At 34.2% G+C, this 14,226-nt stretch overlaps 1 protein-coding gene across 2 annotated transcripts; it reads left to right on the top strand.

Moving 5' to 3' along the window:
• The first annotated feature begins 473 nt into the window (after nt 1-473).
• On the top strand, nt 474-13,352 carry LOC147387210 (Helicase protein with RING/U-box domain-containing protein). Of its 2 annotated transcripts, none has more exons than XM_086420329.1 (16): nt 474-674; nt 792-875; nt 972-2,326; nt 4,120-4,242; nt 4,332-4,405; nt 5,153-5,216; nt 5,423-5,569; nt 5,681-5,766; nt 6,874-6,943; nt 7,629-7,742; nt 7,825-8,055; nt 11,646-11,750; nt 11,840-11,992; nt 12,572-12,660; nt 12,767-12,847; nt 12,937-13,352. In XM_086420329.1, the coding sequence occupies exons 1-16, from the start codon at nt 629-631 to the stop codon at nt 13,007-13,009; spliced, it is 2,895 nt and encodes a 964-aa protein (XP_086276455.1). In that variant the 5' UTR covers nt 474-628; the 3' UTR covers nt 13,010-13,352. The 2 variants fall into 2 exon arrangements, with proteins under 2 accessions (XP_086276455.1, XP_086276454.1); XM_086420328.1 differs by having other exon boundaries at nt 963-2,326.
• The last annotated feature ends 874 nt before the right edge of the window (nt 13,353-14,226 follow it).

The following is a 14,226-nucleotide window of genomic DNA, read 5'->3' as shown; positions in this document are numbered from 1 at the left end:
AAAAAATACTCGTATAATTGAAAAAAATAAAATTATTTAATGTGAATTTCAATCAATAATACTCATTTTTTTTTCTCATTACGTCACGACAATCGGACGATTCATGAAAAATAAAAGCACATGATCGTAACCACCAAGACATTAGGTCAATGGTTTGATTTTATCAATCAGGCAACAATTTGGTAAGCCCTAACATGACCAAGATTTAATAGGCTTAAAAATAGCCCTAAGGCCCAATTTAAAAAAAAAAAAATTTTATGTGATGGACTGGCCGAGTTAGCTAGCTTTTTGGACTGGTGAGAAATGATGGGCTACTTGGCCCAATTGAAAACCCAATCCAAAACTTGTAAATCAAATTTCTAGAAGGTCCAATAATAATATTAGAAATATCCTCGAGATTTACAAATCTAACATAGGGATGAGGACTCTAACATCTCTTAATCTTATTATAAAGTGACTTTCCCGCTGTACGTATTCTTTGTACGACTCAAAAACTGCTCTCTAGCAAATATCAACACTTGGATCGTCCCCTTCAGGCCTGAAACCCTTTCTCTCTGCCATTAAAACGCCTTTAAAAACCTCTAAACACACCAAAACCCTAACCCTAATTCCATCTGTTCGATCAGCTATGAAGCCTCGTTATCAACGTAAACCTCCAAAACGCTCCACTAGAGGTAAATTTCGAAGCTTTCTTTGTTTTTTTTATAATCTAATAGCAAAATTTTCTTTCTTATCTGATTCTATCGTTTTTCCCCCAATTTTTACTGAATTTTTCATTGATCTTCGAGTAGAAAAGAAGTACCAGACCAAAGATGAATCCGATGATGAAGTTGATGCCATGCTGTCTGATTTCGATTCAAGTAATGACGATGAAGGTAACTCATTTTTTTTTGTTAATTTTGTTTATTGTTTGTTGTAGATTTGCAAAAAAGCTGAAAACTTGTGATCGATGTGAGCGACAGTAAATGCAGGTTTTTCTTCTTTGCGTATAAATGATGAACCGAATCGAAGAGAGGAAAAGAAGAAAGAGGGTGGGCAATCGGACTGTGATGGTAAAGGGAAGGCTGTGATTGAAGTTAGTGACTCGGAGTATGAATTCAGTTCTGATTTTGAGTTCAGTGACTCAGTTTCTGTTTCCAGTGGTTTTGATTCTGATACCAACAATTTTGATTATTCCAAATTTCTTCGTCCCAAAGTGGAACTGAAGAAAACGGTATCAAATAGGAAAAGAGGAAAGAAAGGGGGAACAAAAGGTAAAAAGAAAAGAAAGGGTGAAGAGAGGGAGAAAGAAGACTCCGGCATACCTCTTGACGATCTCGAAAAATCTGGTGTTGGTATTATCGGTGTGAGTAGCGGATTGAGGAAGAGTAAGATGAAGAAGAGAGGAAGAAAAGGGGAGAATAGGCCGTTGTTAATGTGGGAGATTCTGGAAGATGAGAATGAGAAATGGGTTGATGCGAACGAAATGGAAGATATTGATTTTAATCATCTGGATGAAGAAGTCGTGGAAACCGCTGAGGCACCTTTGGACTTGCTCTTGCCTCTACTGAGGTACCAGAAGGAATGGTTAGCTTGGGCTTTAAAGCAAGAGGAATCGGTGAGTAAAGGTGGAATTCTTGCAGATGAGATGGGGATGGGGAAGACTATACAAGCAATTGCGCTTGTTCTCGCCAAACGGGCCATTCGTCAAACAGGTTGTGGGTCTAGTGGTTATGATGGGTATTCACCATATCTTAATTCCTCCAATGGTTTGCCCGAAGTTAAGTGTACACTAGTTATTTGCCCGGTAGTTGCTGTTCTTCAGTGGGTGAATGAGATTGCTCGGTTCACCCCTAAAGGGAGTACGAGAGTGCTTGTCTATCATGGGACCAATAGAAGGAAGAATCTTACTGAGTTTTCGAGTTATGATTTTATCTTGACTACTTATTCGACTATTGAGGCGGAATACAGGAAGAACGTGATGCCTCCGAAGGAGAAGTGTGTTTGGTGTGGAAAATTGTATCATCCTAACAAGATGACTTTCCATCTACGATATTTCTGTGGTCCTGATGCTGTTAGAACGGATAAGCAATCTAAGCAAGTGAGAAAAAAGGGGAAACATGGATTTAAGTCTTCTAACTCCAAAACAAAATCTCCTACCCTAGAAGTGGAGACCAATGAATTAAAGGGTAGTAAAGAGAAGGGATCTGACAAGAAGTCTAAGAATGAAGAAAAGGAACCTGGGATTGGTTCTTCCAAGGAGAGTCCGGGAAGTAAAGACCAAGGCTCACTCACAAGAAATTCAGTTTTGCACTCTGTGAAGTGGGAACGCATTATTTTGGATGAGGTTTGTTTGCACGAACCAACTTATTATTTTATTGTCCCATATTGGAGTTTTGTGCACGTGTGTGCGTCTGCAGTTGTACCTTGTCCCGCCTTCTTGTGGTTTCTTTTTATTAAAAAGCTTCGGCAGTGATAACTAGGAAAACTATTAATAGTTATAAACGATGAAATGCCACTCTTTGCTTGTCTTAGACTAGACTGTAGTGAGAACCCCCAGGGGGTTGGCTCAGTGTTAAAACTAGCGATGGGAATTTGCCCCCTTGTTTGAAGTTGGGTGGCCTCCAGAGTTACTGTTGCACGTTGGAAACTTCCATGGCATCTGGTTGTGCCACCGCAGGGACTAGCCCCATCCCAAAAGGGATTTGGGATGCTTTGCATTATATATATATATACATGTATGGATAGAGTCCTAACCTTCCATGAGATTGGGTTCGGATGTACCACACTCAAAAATACATGATGTTAAATTTTGCATTATGTGAAAAGATCAAATACAGAGAACCAGATGCTTTGTTTTATCATACATAAGAACCAATATTTGGATCTATTTATTACCTTCTCAATAACATTTTTTATGGATAAAAATTTGATTAACATATATATTTAAAAAAGATAAAAATTGGTCAGGATCAGAGATTTCTTTCAGGCCAAGGAGAATCTTTATCTGAGAAATGTTTCTCCATTATAATCTTATGCTTTATAAAAGGAATAAATCTATGTTTCTCCTATCATCCTATCAATTTCTAGTAAAATGGTTTATAGAGTAACTTGTGAATCTAATATTAAATATTGACATATTTCCACGAAATATACCGAAATATTTCAATTTCCAAAAGTTCTGACACGAAATTTGACCGACAATTTCTTTTTGTATATATTTTGGTGGTAATCACTATTCATGTTGTGAAATATTTCGATGAATAGTGAATTTCGGCTGAAATTATCATTTTTTAGGTATAAAAATGCAATATTTCAGCGGAAATGTTTTGATGAATAGTAAATTTTGATTCAAGCGTTTCCTTTTTTGAAAAAACTTATAATTGCTTTTAGGAAGAACTTGTAAATTACATATAGTATTTACTAATAAAAATTTCATAAAACATTCATCCATTAGTATAAATGAATTATGGTTGATTAGTTATATATATCATCTTATTTTAATCCATTCTAAGCATATTAGTACGTTTATATAAGCATGCATACGATCAACCATGGTTCAATTTGCTGCATACATTAGCAATTTATTCGTACTTATTCAAAAAATAAAAAAAATATAATTACACATGAATGCAAACTTAGTAGTTTCTTCATTTTATTGTCTTACATAGTAAGTTGTATGTAGTTAATGCAACATTATTATTGTTATTTCCACTGTCAGCCTCTCAATACATGTGCGTATGTGTAGCAAAATGTTGTTGATATTCAATTTCTCACTCCATATGATAGTTTATTGTATTTTGATGACTTAATGAGTGTGTTTTAATATCTATTTTATTGTTTCCTATAGGGTTAATGAAAATTTCATCAATATTTCTGTCATTTCCAAAAAATGTATTCATTTCCACATTCATCAAAATATTTCCATTTCCAGACTAACTGAAATAGACATCGAAATCGAAATTTAATACCTTGCTTGTGAAATATATTGGATATTTCTTTCTGCCCACTGGCTTATTGACACTCGTTCTCAAACAATAATACGGTGTCGGTGAATTTTTATAATATTTCACTGTATCATGCTCTTGTTATCAATTTCTATTTAAAATAACTAATGCTCACTGTTTTTGGTTGATGTAGGCCCATTTTATAAAAGATAGACGCAGTAATACTGCGAGAGCCGTTCTTGCTTTAGAATCTTCATATAAATGGGCTTTAAGTGGTACTCCCCTTCAGAATCGTGTTGGAGAACTTTATTCATTGGTTAGTTTATTGTAAAATTTATTTGGCTAACAATTCTTCTATAAATTGTACTTTTAATGCTGATGTAGTTGCTGCATTTATTTGCACAGGTTCGTTTCCTGCGGATAACCCCTTACTCATATTACTTCTGTAGGGACTGTGATTGCAAATCACTTGATTACAGGTAAGTATTCTATGGTTCTTTATGATTGTTGTATGCTTATTCTCAAGCTTCTGCCATTAGTTTTTCAGTCGACTTGAGTGTAGTGGACTTCAAATGTAAATGAATAAAATCATTTCACACCTCCAAATCAGCTCAATTGTTGTCATGCATCCTTATGGGTGGCCACAGTGTTAGACTTGCAAAACCATCACAAGAAAAATTTAAACATACTCAATAACTGGCTATTTGACTTTAGGCCCCAATGTCTCTTTTCTTCTTTGAAGCTATCAACAGTTTTTGGGGCCCAGCAAGGAAATTCTTAACTGCCCTAGTTGTGGACCCTGGAACAGAACAACCTGTAGCGATGTGAGCCTCTTGCAACGCCCTTTGAGGACAGACTTTTTGCTAGTGAAGTGCCTGTCCACTTGCACAAGTTTGAGGTCATTAAAGATCGAGTTGTTAGCAATCTGAATAGCGTCTTCTTGTCACATGTTTCCTCTCCTAGGATGGCTTCTCATCCTCCTCCTTTCTGTTTAGAGTTTCCTCGTCATTACCATCACTTGGTAGACCTCTACTATGTTTTGTACATAATAGCTAAGGATCTTGGAGGAATTGTAGCTATTAGCTTTAGTCGCTTTAATCAATTCATGTTTTAACTTACATTTTTGTATGTGCTTTCTTGTTCTCTGAATTACACTAATAACCTTGTTGGCGTCTTTATTACTTTTCTCCTTTTGTTATTATACTTTTCAATCTCCATTACTGCAGTTCCACAATGGAGTGTCCAAGCTGTCCTCATAAATCTGTGAGGCATTTTTGCTGGTGGAACAAAGTGAGTTCTACAATACAGTACTATTATTTTTTTTCATTTTTCTTTTTCTTTCGGGCGGGTCAGGTGGAATCAGCCCTTGAAAAACACCACAAATTGAGCTTTGTGTTCGAATCATGTTTATTTTTTTCCTTGAGATCAATTTTTTTATGGGGAGGATGCATACTGAAGTTATATTTTTATGCCTTAAACAATTCTCTCCATTTTAGTATGTGGCTACTCCAATACAATCTTCTGGGAACACCAATCAGGGAAGACGAGCCATGATTTTACTAAAAAACAAACTCCTGAAAAGCATTGTGCTAAGGCGCACTAAGAAAGGAAGGGCTGCGGACCTTGCCCTTCCACCTAGAATTGTAAGTTCTGTTTCTAATTTCTCTCTTTTTTTTTTCTTTCTGAGATGGATGAACATATTTGTTAGCCAGTTATTCTTTGACTTCTTTTTTTATTTTGGTGTTTTTTACTAGGTTACCTTGAGGCGGGATACTCTGGATGACAAAGAAGAAGATTATTATGAATCATTATATAATGAAAGCCAGTTGCAATTTAATACGTGCATCACTCATGCTCCTCTCCTCCTATTATTTTTAATTTCCATATAGAAAACATCTTTGTCTTCTATGATTCTTTATGTACCAATCTTATTTTTTGTAGTTTACAACTTCTATGATTCTTTATGTACTGATCTTCTTTCAGCTATGACTTTCCAATTGCTTATGTGCTTCCATAAGAATTGTTTTTAGTACCACCAGACTTTTAATGTGGATGTTAAATTGTTTTCATATTGCATAGTTTGTCATAAGTGTTAATTTTTGTCTACACATTTGGTATGCCAGTTGATTTTCTAAATTCATTAAGCTTAAGCATGTATTATTTTAATTCATCTTTGGCCCCAAAAGTTGGTTCATACAGTTGAAAGTTCGTCTAGCTCCAAAAGTCAGTTCGTGCAAGGGGGCTCTTTCTACCGAAGATGCTGCTCTTGCTTCTGCTCCTCACTCTCCCTAGATCATGAAAACATTCCACACAAAGCTGTTGCAATCATAAATTTTATTAGTCCACTTTAAAGCAATAAATTTATTATTTAGCTTTTAAACTCTGTATTTTGTAAATTTAATTTTTTTATTCATACAATTAGCAAATAACAAAGTTTATATTCTACTAAACCAACACATTTTAAATATTTTATATGATTATGTTGATGCTGCCTAGCTGTTATCACTACCCTGATATCTTGAGCACCTAGCTTCTCCTCCTCTCCCACTTCTGCTACTAAAATTTCAATAGTTTCTCTGACAATGTTAATTTCAACATTCTCCCATCTCTCATAGTATTTTAAGATTTTCAATTATGTCAGCAGATTATACCATCTTTTTAAATTTTTCTCAAAGATCACACAGATATCTTTTTCATTAGTATTTTATTTTTTATATTTTAATGAATAAATATTTGAATTTTCTCCCCTTAACGTGTTTTATCATGTAGTAAAAAAAAATTTGGAATCTCTTTAGTGTTTTCATTGCTAAAAATTCGCAAGGACTATTCCTAATTTATTAGGGTTCATATTGCTTTACAAATTATTTCATTTTGTGGGATTGATTCAAGTATTATGTCCAAGCATTTCTAGGACATGGCTGTATGTGATATGCTTTGTTGTTTGCAGATATGTTGAAGCTGGAACCTTGATGAGTAATTACGCTCACATATTTGATCTCCTCACTCGATTACGGCAGGTGGATGACTAGTCTTTCTTAAACATAGATTATGACATCATGATATTCTGTTTAAATGTGCCATCTCTTAAACCATTTATTTCTCATTGGCTTTTGTACATTGGGAAGGTTTAGAGGTAGAGATTTGACTGGCATTTGATGAGGACCATGGTTTAGTTGAGTCTTGGTAGTCATCCCCCCCCCCCCCCCCCCCCCCAACTAAAATAATTCACTTTAACCTGTTTAAAAAATTGTAAAGTAAGCAAAAGCAAGCTCAATGCTTCTTCGAAAATAAATCATCTTGTTACATGTAGGTGAGCCAGTCTGAATAATACTGGATTTTGACAATTTAGAAAGGAATTGGTCATAGTGACACAATGGAAAATTTTCTCTAAAAAAATGTGAAAAGGAATAGGCCATTGAATCACTTGGACTCAATTATCTGTAAAACTTCAATGGTTTTCGGTGTAATAAATCGATTTCCCTTGGTTTTTAAGATTTGTATTAAAAAAAATGGAGGTATTTATGCAGTTGAGTTGATCTGATCCCCACCAAATGTTTTTTGTTTGGTTCTTTTTTTACCCGAAACCTATTTTCTGTTGTTTTCTACCTTATAACATGATTGAAGCCCGATTTTAATTATTTTGTTGTCCTTTAGCAATTCGCTTCTATGAATCTGATTGATCTGTTTTCTGTAATTGCACAGGCAGTAGATCATCCGTACCTTGTGATCTATTCTAAAACTCCACTAAAGAGTGGAAGCATTACCAATAATGAACATGAGTGTGAAATTTGTCATGACCCGGCAGAAGATCCAGTGGTGGGGTATCATTGTTAGATCTTATATATACAGTTAATCCTTGGTCTCTTTGGCTTTTTACTGGAAGTTTCCCTCATTGCAGGTTACCATTTGTGAGCACGTCTTCTGTAAGGATTGCTTGGTAGACTACTCTGCAGCCTTGGGAAATGTTTCATGTCCCTCATGTACAAAACCACTGACTGCCGATTTTATAACAAAGATGAATCCAGGGGACCAAGTCAGTAAAACAAACGTTAAGGGTTTTAGATGCTCAAGCATATTAAACAAAATTGTTCTTGAAGATTTTCAAACAAGCACGAAAATCGATGCATTGGTATGTCTGCTCTCAAATCATTTCCTTTTATTTATTTTCCCTTTTAGTTACCTTTAGAATTCTTCTTTTTCTTGTTCTTCTTTTCTTTTAATTGACAAAACACTAATATACAAACAAAGGAAGGTACATTTATATTGGAAAGAGAATTCTTTTACATTATATTTTTCTTGGATCAGGATTTCATAGAACTTTTTACATAGGGGTGTTTAGGGCCCACATCAAGATGATTTTTCGTGGGGATCTTCTCACAACGAAGATCATCTTTTAAGGAAAAAAAATAGGTTCAATTTGAAATTTCTTAAACTATGCAAAATTGAAGTAGAGTTCATGGTAAATGGACAACCCAGAATTCTTGAACTTGTAATTAACTTTTGATAGTGTTAGAAGTTTCAGAGCTGATTTTTTGCTTAGTACAATATATCTTTTCAGGTGACCATAGGGCCAAAACTTAGCCTAGACTCATCTCCATCTGTTTCTTATAGATCTGTACAGAACTGTGTATGACTATCCCAATTCAGCAATGAGACACAGACAATACATTGCGGGAAAGACCATGGAAGTGTCCCTACTCAAATCATGAATATAGTCTGGGAAAAATTTGGTCAATCACCATACTTGATGCACAGCATGAAAACTTTGTAGAGAGAAGAAAACCTTGTAATTAAGTTCAATCTCCACTCCATTGGAATCCTTGGACTATATCAGTCTGGAGTAGACCTTGGGAATATCTATGTTCATGAAGCACATCGCAACTACCATCAGGCCACCTTAAGTAGCTCTTACAAAAAATTAGTTTAATATAAAAGAAACATTTACCTTACTAAGTTAGTAAAGATTTTAAACCTTACTAAGGATTGTTTTGCTCAAATGGATTACCACATTAGCAATCCAACACCACAGCCCTCTAAATTTCATTGAAAAACTTAGATCTAAAAGAAAAATCAAAAAGCAATTTTTTTGGGCTTGACACAAGGTTTTGAAAATGAATGGCTACCGAACTTCCACCTAACTTCAAAATTAAAATTCAATGGTGAAATAACTTTTTGCTGATTTATTTTATTTATTTATTTTCAAAATTCATAGAATTTTGTTCTCTACAACGCTGAAGCATCGGGTCATGTTTTTTTTATGTCACTAGGTGAGCTCAAGGACGGACCCTTAGTAAGGGTGAAATCCTTACTAACTTAGTAAGGCTAGTCAGGCTCTTAATAAAACCATTCTATGGTTTATGCTAAGAAGGAGAAGCTTGTCTTCATTCTAACACTACCCAACACGGCTTTCCAATTTCTTTTCTTTCTCCTATTTTAAAAATCAACCTTCATAATGGGCCACCTATGACCATCATTTTCTTCACAGCGGTATATATCACATTAATAAAATGGAATTTCCTCTCAAAAGAGCCTGTTACCCTCTTACTTTATGAAACCCAACAATACAAAGATTGAAGGATTTTCCAAAAAGCATTGCATCTTGTAAGATAGTTACCCAATACACAGTCCAGACAGTTTACGAACAACATGGCGGTACGCAAGATGCAAATTTGGGTTTAGTGTTCATGATTGGGTCCGTCGAGGAGATCACCGAACCCAGAAATTAACCCATTTAGATGACCATAATCATCCAATCTATTTACTTTTTTCTCTATTCAGCTTATTTTATCCTGGCTGTCAAACATTGAGTTCGTACTTGAATAATTGGCTTTAGATTTTTATTTTCCAATCTCCCGAGTAAGGTATTAAATTTCGATTTCGGTTAGTCTGGAAATGGAAATATTTCGATGAATGTGGAAATGAATACAATATTTGGAAATGACAGATATGTTGATGTTTCATTAATCCTGTAGGAAACGATAAAATACGCATTAAAACACACTCATTAAGTCGTCAAAATACAATAAACTACCATATGGAATGAGAAATTGAATATCAGCAACATTTTGCTACACATACGCACATGTATTGAGAGGCTGACAATGGAAATAACAATAGTATTGTTGCATTAACTACATACAACTTAATATGTAAGCAAGGTATTAAATTTTGATTTCGGTGTCCGTTTCGGTTGGTCTGGAAATGAAAATATTTCGTTGAATGTGAAAATGAATACAATTTTTGGAAATGACAGAAATATTGATGACATTTTCATTAACCCTGTAGGAAACAATAAAATAAGCATTAAAACACACTCATTAAGTCATCAAAATACAATAAACTACCATATAGAGTGAAAAATTGAATATCAACAACATTTTGCTACACATACGCACATGTATGAGCGGCTGACAGTGGAAATAACAATAATAATGTTGCGTTAACTATATACAACTTAATATGTAAGCAAGGTATTTAATTTCGATTTCGGTGTCTATTTCAGTTAGTCTGGAAATGAAAATATTTCGATGAATGTGGAAATGAATACAATTTTTGGAAATGGCAGAAATATTGATGAAATTTTCATTAACCCTGTAGGAAACGATAAAATAAGCATTAAAACACACTCATTAAGTCATCAAAATACAATAAATTACCATATGGAGTGAGAAATTGAATATCAACAACATTTTGCTACACGTATGCATATGTATTGAGAGGCTGACGGTTCAAATAACAATAATAATGTTGCATTAACTAATACAACTTAATATGTAAGCAAGGTATTAAATTTCGATTTCGGTGTCTATTTCAGTTAGTCTGGAAATAGAAATATTTTGATGAATCTGGAAATGAATACAATTTTTGGAAATGGCAGAAATATTGATGAAATGTTCATTAACCCTGGAGGAAACGATAAAATACGCATTAAAACACACTCATTAAGTCATCAAAATGCAATAAACTACCATGTAGAGTGAGAAATTGAATATCAACAACATTTTGCTACACACACACACATGTATTGCAAGGGTGACAGTGGAAATAACAATTATAATGTTGCATTAACTACATCCAACTTAATATATAAGACATTAAAATGAAGAAACTATTGAGTCTTGCATTCATGTGTAATTATATTTCTTTTATTTTTTGAATAAGTATGAATAAATTGCTAATGTATCCAACTAATTGAAACGTGGTTGATTGTATATGTGCTATATAAATGTACTAATATGCTTAGAATACATTAAAACAAGATAATATATATAACTAACTAATCATGATTCATTTATACTAATGGATGAATGTTCTATGCAATTTTTATTAGTAAATACTACGTGTAATTTACAAGTTCTTCCTAAAAGCAATTATAAGTTTTTTTCAAAAAAGAATTTATTTCGGTCAAAATTTACTATTCATCGAAATATTTCCACTGAAATATTGCATTTTTATACCTAAAAAATGATAATTTCGGACGAAATTCACTATTTCATCGAAATATTTCACAAAATGAATGGTGATTTCCACCAAAAAATATACAAAAATTAATTGTTGGTTAAATTTCGTGTCGGAACTTGTGGAAATGGAAATATTTCAGTATATTTTGTGGAAATATGTCGAAATTTAATACTATGCTCCCAAGATAGCTTTCTTTTTTTTTATCAATTTTTTTCTTTCATTCGTTGAGCACTTGTACTTAATGTAATGGTTGTACAGAGGGAAGAAATCAGATTCATGATTGAAAGAGATGGTTCTGCAAAAGGGATTGTTTTTAGCCAGTTCACGTCATTCTTGGATTTGATACATTACTCTCTACAACAGGTAAAGTTTAAATAAATAAAAAATGCAGGATTTAATGTAATAGACACACCCAAAAAAACTATCATGGTAACCTGTTTAACTTTTTGCAGTCTGGCATAGATTGTGCCCAATTAGTGGGGAGTATGACAATGTCGGCTAGAGATGCTGCAATAAAGAGATTCACCGATGATTCAAATTGCAGAATCTTTCTTATGAGCTTGAAAGCTGGAGGTGTTGCCCTGAATCTTACAGTCGCATCACATGTGAGCAATCAGTTTTATTTTATTCTTTTATTTTAATTTTTGGGTTACAAGAAATGCTCCAATTTGTGAAAAATTAAAGGATTTGACTCTCAATTTTCCAATTAATGTAACCAGCTTCCTTTGGTGTTTTCCCAACACCCTTGAAATCCCTGAGACACTGGGTTATCTTGTCCTGTAGGGGTATTTGCTTGTTTCCAATACTTGATGTCTCACTGGCTCTTTCATACTTGTAACATACATGCCTGTAATGGGTCAAAACTGATCCTTGAATTTCATTCATCTTTGGATTAAATCGATGACAAGAAAATTATGGTGATTGGATAGTTACAATCACCTGATGAGGTTGATTTTGGCTTAGGGGACTTAAGTGGAGGTTGTTGACTGGTTGGGCTTAATCCCACTACACTTGTGTCACCCATTTAGGGCTTTTTCATGGGTATCATTTGTCTTTCACCCATGCCGTGATTGAAAGATAAAAGGGTCTTATACATAGTCGTGTCTTTAAATGTACTAGCTTGCTTAGCAAATGGTCTTGTGCTACTTCTGATTATTTGGTTTCTTATCTTGGGACGAGCTTAGGTTTTCATGATGGACCCCTGGTGGAACCCAGCCGTGGAGCGGCAAGCCCAGGATAGAATCCACCGAATAGGACAGTATAAACCAATCAGGTAAATCTTTTCTCCCCTTACCATTCTGTTCCCACCGAACTAGAAAGTAACTAATTCTTTGTTATTTTTTTGGCACTGTAATTTTATTTATTTCTCATTTTCTTAGAATTATAAGATTTGTAATTGAGAATACTATCGAAGAGAGGATTCTGAAGCTGCAAGAGAAGAAAGAGTTAGTGTTTGAAGGGTAAGTCTGATTTCTTCGTTTGTGGTTTGAATCACTTTTCGACTACCCATGCAACCTGATCTTAATGCACACTTCCGTCTTTTTTATAGGACTGTTGGTGGCTCTGCAGAGGCTCTTGTGAAATTGACAGAAGCGGACTTGAGATTCTTGTTTGCTACCTAAGTTTGGTATATTACCAAGATTAAGTTGGCCTTCTTGATGTCACCTCTCTAATATCATGGCATGGGAAATCAGCTTTTTTTGACTAAACGGGAGATGCGGGGTTTGGCAGCACAAGATCTATATACTTTGTCTATAAAAGTCAGGGAGTTCGAGTTATTTTATTTAGCTTTTGTCCATATCGTGTTCCAACGAATTGCAAGACTTCAGATTGCCCAATGCTTTGGTTCATGAATACTATATCAGGGGGCCTTTCTATTGTAGATTGGCAGACCTCATTACACCCATAGTTACAAAAAACAACAATTTTTGAAGAAAAAAACGCATTTAAAATGCGTCTTGCACATCTCTGATGATTAAAAAATGCAAATTTTTTTTTTTTGGTAAGTAAAATATGCAACTGTTTCATTTGTGACAAAAAAAAATACCGTTTTTACATGACTTTTTCGTTGGAAAAAAAATTAAATATTTTCGTGGGATTTGATACGTAATTGAATTTGGTGATTCATAAATGTAAAAATATGGGTTTTGATGATGATAATTTGATTTTATAAATTTTCATTGGATAATACATTTCCTCATGGGACGTTAGCATTGTTCAATTTACAAGTTTACATCTTGGATAAATGGATTTGTTCTATGTTAATGAGTAGTGTTAGAGTTAATGATTTGGACTTCTTCGGTGCAATTTCAAATCAAGAAGTTGGCTTTGAAACGCCTTATAGGTTGCCTCCTTGTCCATTTTCACCTAAATCTTTAGTAGTTATAACTATTAAGATTAAACTTTTGCATTTAGACCTTTGGATTATAAGTGATTTGCTTCTCTTCGAAAAGCAGTTTTAATCCTTGTTGTGTTGCCTGGTTTGTCAATTCAGGATTTGAGAACTAGTTCTCCTCATCTAGAGAATTTGTTTCTAATGCGATGTCCATTTTCACCTAAATCTCTAAAACATTTTTCAGATTAAACTTGTCAGTTTAGACCTTTGTGTCGCACCCAATCACCAATTTCCATCTCACGGAAATAAGTTATCGAAAGCTTCACATCCAATCACCATGTACTTAGCTAACTTGGTAAATTAAACCCCTTGCGTGCCTAGTTAAAAAAAAAGATGAAAAAGATAAATTCTATCTAATTTAGATGTTTATATATGGACTACTAGACATACCCAAACAATAACTTTTAATACTTTTGAGTAAATTTCTCAACTTAAGAGTGCCTC

This window comes from Akebia trifoliata, chromosome 13 (assembly GCF_017979445.1).
Source record: "Akebia trifoliata isolate Shusen 1 chromosome 13, ASM1797944v1, whole genome shotgun sequence".
Taxonomy (NCBI): Eukaryota; Viridiplantae; Streptophyta; class Magnoliopsida; order Ranunculales; family Lardizabalaceae; genus Akebia; species Akebia trifoliata.
Note: the sequence above shows the minus strand (reverse complement) of the source record. Positions and strands in the feature narration are given on the sequence as shown.

Coding starts and splice junctions, on each gene's coding strand:
- LOC147387210 (XM_086420328.1), top strand. CDS start 629: ATGAAGCCTCGTTATCAACGTAAACCTCCAAAACGCTCCACTAGAG. Junction 675..791: donor TCCAAAACGCTCCACTAGAG/GTAAATTTCGAA, acceptor ATCTTCGAGTAG/AAAAGAAGTACCAGACCAAA. Junction 8,056..11,645: donor GCACGAAAATCGATGCATTG/GTATGTCTGCTC, acceptor ATGGTTGTACAG/AGGGAAGAAATCAGATTCAT.